The sequence below is a fragment of the Magnolia sinica genome, chromosome 12 (genome assembly GCF_029962835.1).
Source record: "Magnolia sinica isolate HGM2019 chromosome 12, MsV1, whole genome shotgun sequence".
NCBI classification, from domain to species: Eukaryota; Viridiplantae; Streptophyta; class Magnoliopsida; order Magnoliales; family Magnoliaceae; genus Magnolia; species Magnolia sinica.
Genome location: NC_080584.1, coordinates 42,228,238 through 42,232,057, shown reverse-complemented (window position 1 = coordinate 42,232,057; position 3,820 = coordinate 42,228,238). Strand labels below are relative to the sequence as shown.

Below are 3,820 nucleotides of genomic sequence, written 5' to 3'. Positions count from 1 at the left end.
AAGATGACTTTCCTCTCCCAATAACCGAATTACTGATCAACAGTATGACTTAGTATGCTATCATGTCCTTCATGGATGGTTATGCAGGATATAATCAAATTAGAATGTTGCCTGAAGATGAAGAAGCAACAGCGTTTATAACTTCGTTGGGGATTTATTGTTTTAAAGTTATTCCATTTGGTCTCAAAAATGCTAGGGCAACATATCAGAGGGCAATGCAGAACATCTTCCAAGACATTATGCACAAACATGTTGAGTGTTATACCTAGTTTGTTATAACCCAATTAACAAAGGGTAAGTGTAGCTCATGACACAACTCCAGCATGTTCCCTCCAGGAGTCAAAAGTTTGACAACCTTCCTTCTTAATGTAAATGAAAACAATTAGACAATTCCAACAAGCAACAGAAGTTAGCTGAATGAAATCGATTTTATGATAACCTCAAAATATGCAGTACAAGAAATAAACTTATTTGATCAATGAGGAGCTTCCAGTTTGATGAGCCTCAGTAATGACCGGTGTTTACTTACCTGGAATGGACCAGACTATCAGATTGGTTGGGATAAGAACTCATCATTGAAACAGGACAGGTTTTGGCTGGGATTGATAGGTATGCCATATCAATTCAATAGCTTTTGACATGATTACCATTAAAAAGAGTAGACTAACAGATGCACACAAAATAAAGCCAACAAGACCCAGGGCATTGGACCTAAAGATATTAATGACAAATGGCAAATGGCGCTGAAATCAAAAGAAGTGGTAAAAGCTCTTGAACTATGCTCCAAGTATCCAGCTCTATAGATGCAATTATTTGGCTGCGCAAAAGGTTGAATCTTAGTATCACCACAGAATATTAACAACTTGCTAGCACTCAGTCATTCAGTACATCCTTTTGTATATTTACCTAGTAAAATCATTTTCTTTCCACATCTTTATGGCTTCTGGTGATGCCCTTCTTCCAGGTTTTGTTGATTTACAAATCTTGGGAATTGTGTAAGTGTTGTCATCACGTATGCCATCTAAGTGGTTAGTAGAACAAGGAGACATATCCATAGGATCCAAAGCTCCATTGCCAGAAAAAGAGATGTATCAGTGGCGCTAACTGATGGCTAAGATGAGTTAAGGGCAGAATTGAGACACAAGTACAATCCTTTTCATGAGATACGAATTGTTCAGTATTGCTGTTTTGATGAGACACATTTAGTTGACAAGGCAGTTTTGGCAACAATTGACTGAATACTAGAGACCAAACCTTTTCATGAGATACAGATTGTTCAGTACTGCTGTTTTGATCAAAACAAAGTTCAGAGATAGGAGACTACACAATCCTGCATTAAAACAAATTTATAAATTGATGCAGGACATGAAATTTAAGTATGAGATGCAAAAATTTAGGCTTAGATCATACTAATTCAGAAACAGTTACACAAATTCCACACCCACATGATAATCAAATCATTCAATTAAAAAGGGGAATCTATGCAGGTCCAGGCCGACATAGGCTAGGATTGGACTAATAAAAATTATAAACCAAATGATGTAAAAGGGAAATAAAAATCAACCACACATGCATAAAAATCATCCCTAATCCAAGGGATTCCCCAATTTCAATTCAAGGAACCCTAGGGTGAAAAAAAGGGGTAAATAAATTAGGACTAATACAAAATAAGGCTAGGGTTTAGGAAATATGAATGAAAAGAGGAAAATTAGAAGAAAACCTGGCTTGGAGAAAACTCTTGCGCGCAAATGGTGACCCGAGGTTGACGTATGTGCGCAGGTGGGCTGGCCGCATGTGTGATGGAAGCTTGCCTCCCAAAGTGACACCTAGCCTTGGTCGGCCAGGGGAGACCTCCAATCCCTGCAAGTTTGATGACGATTCGACGTAAGGTCGAGGCGTAGTGCTTCGTCGAAGTTTCAGCCCTCCTATAGGTCCAGATTTTGGAAACTGGCTGTAAAGGGATAATAGCTACAAAAGTTAAAAATTTTAAAGAAATAATGATGATAGAAGATGAGAGATATGGATGGAAGATGGTAGGGGCGGATGGGGATAGATGTGGCTTGACGCCACGGTAGTTAGCCCTTTGAAGAAGGGAGGGCTTCGCACCCACTTTTGAATTCTTCCACAACTCACGAAGAGAGTAGAAAAATAAAGCAAGAATTTTTATTAAACTTGAATGAATGAAAAGAACTACAAGGGGTGCCTATTTACAGGGAAAACCCTATACCCCAAAAACTTACACCATGTGCGCAGCCTATTACTTGGCGAGGAAGTAAACTAAAATAAAAACCAAATAAAGAAATCTAAAGCATTCATGATGTTTTAAATAATAACAATAAGTAAAACCTAAAATATAAAATCATCCGACGAGTGAGCCACGATCATGAGATCCCATGATGGGCTTTTCTTGACTATCGGGCCCACTTTTTTTAAACCATAACTTGTCTTCTAGCTAGGAGGCCCTCCCTGGATGTCATCATCGAGCCATATCGATAGTGGGGTCCTCTTTCTGCGTACGTACGTGCGTAGGGGTGGTGGTGTGTGTGTGCGTGCGGGCGGCGTGCGGGCATGCATGTGCACAATGTCCTCATAATAAATATCCCAAACTTTCAAGAGAAAAAGAGAGTAAAAAATATAAATACAGGAGTGCCAAACTGATTTTAACTATGTCCAAGATGGTAAGACATGACACAACCTATACTCGACCCAATTTTAATTAGGCCAATTCTCCAAATGGTGGATCCAAACTTGGTTTGATCTCTAAATGAGTCTAGAAAATTGGATCTGGATGCATTAAGATCGGGTTGGGTCCATTGGGTGCCTTTTGGACAAAATCCAAATCAAACAAGAGGTAAAGCAATCTAAAGCAGAACACCATATTAGAGATTGTAATACCTAAAAATGAAGCATGGGCACCTTTTTTTTTCAAAAGGAGGGGTCCCACCCCAATATCATTGATAATACTAATAAAGGATGTACAGCCAAACTTTTAGGTGGGCTCGACAAAAACAACAGGCCTCACCTATCATATCACCTAACCAGCAATTACAAAAGGAAAAGGAAAAAGAAAGAATGATCCAAACAACAGCTGCCTCCTACTGCCAGGAATGCCACTCCTCCCAAGCAACCGACCATGAATTTTTTTTTTAAAACACCAAATTCTCAACATCTAGTCGAGCAGATGGCTCCCAACCCGGTTCGATCCATCAGAATTTGGGCTCTGATGAGACGGGGCAGAGATGAGATATTGGTAAAGAGCCTTTTGAAGCATGGGCACCTAAAATTAAGCAAACAGATTTAAATGAGATGAAATTCATTTTTAAGTGGCAACCAAATAGGCCCTTAGCAGCTCAAAAGTCAGATGGCTGTTACAAGCTCACCTCTTTTCCAAGTTGGTGTTATGGTGGTGGTTGGTTGGGTCTTGTAGCTTTCAATTGCTTTATCTTGTCTCTTCAGCATCCAACCATAAAATAATGGAGAAATGGTCAACTGCTATTGTAGTGGTATAAGCTGTAATAGTGCTCTTGGTTGTAAAACATTGCCTGCATCAGATTACTACTGAGGCAATAGAATCTTTTCATCAAGACTTGTCCCCAAAGGTCTGGGGTGGGCTCCATGCCAATCACTTATGGATCCCACATGGGCAACTGATGGGCCCACATGATGGCAGGTTGCCTAGTGGACCCTACAGGGCCACAAGGTTGGAGGGACCAACTGTGGGGCCCAAAACGATCCTCTAGTCACATGATTGGACCATTTAATAGAAGGCAGTTCCTATTGCATGGTAACAGTAAATTAGCAGTCTTCATATTCAGGTTGT

General features: G+C 40.0%; 1 protein-coding gene across 5 annotated transcripts; it reads right to left on the bottom strand.

Moving 5' to 3' along the window:
* Positions 1 to 252: 252 nt before the first annotated feature.
* LOC131220457 (eIF-2-alpha kinase GCN2-like) lies at positions 253 to 3,521 on the bottom strand. Of its 5 annotated transcripts, none has more exons than XM_058215361.1 (4): positions 3,381 to 3,521; positions 2,896 to 2,916; positions 1,255 to 1,330; positions 253 to 359 (listed from the first exon to the last, which is right to left on the bottom strand). In XM_058215361.1, exons 1-4 carry the CDS (start codon positions 3,457 to 3,459, stop codon positions 266 to 268), a joined length of 270 nt encoding a protein of 89 aa, XP_058071344.1. In that variant the 5' UTR covers positions 3,460 to 3,521; the 3' UTR covers positions 253 to 265. The 5 variants fall into 5 exon arrangements, 2 of the variants coding, with proteins under 2 accessions (XP_058071344.1, XP_058071345.1); XR_009158595.1 differs by lacking the exon at positions 2,896 to 2,916 and adding an exon at positions 468 to 529 and having other exon boundaries at positions 263 to 362; XR_009158594.1 differs by lacking the exon at positions 2,896 to 2,916 and adding an exon at positions 468 to 529 and having other exon boundaries at positions 263 to 355.
* Between the last annotated feature and the right edge of the window lie 299 nt (positions 3,522 to 3,820).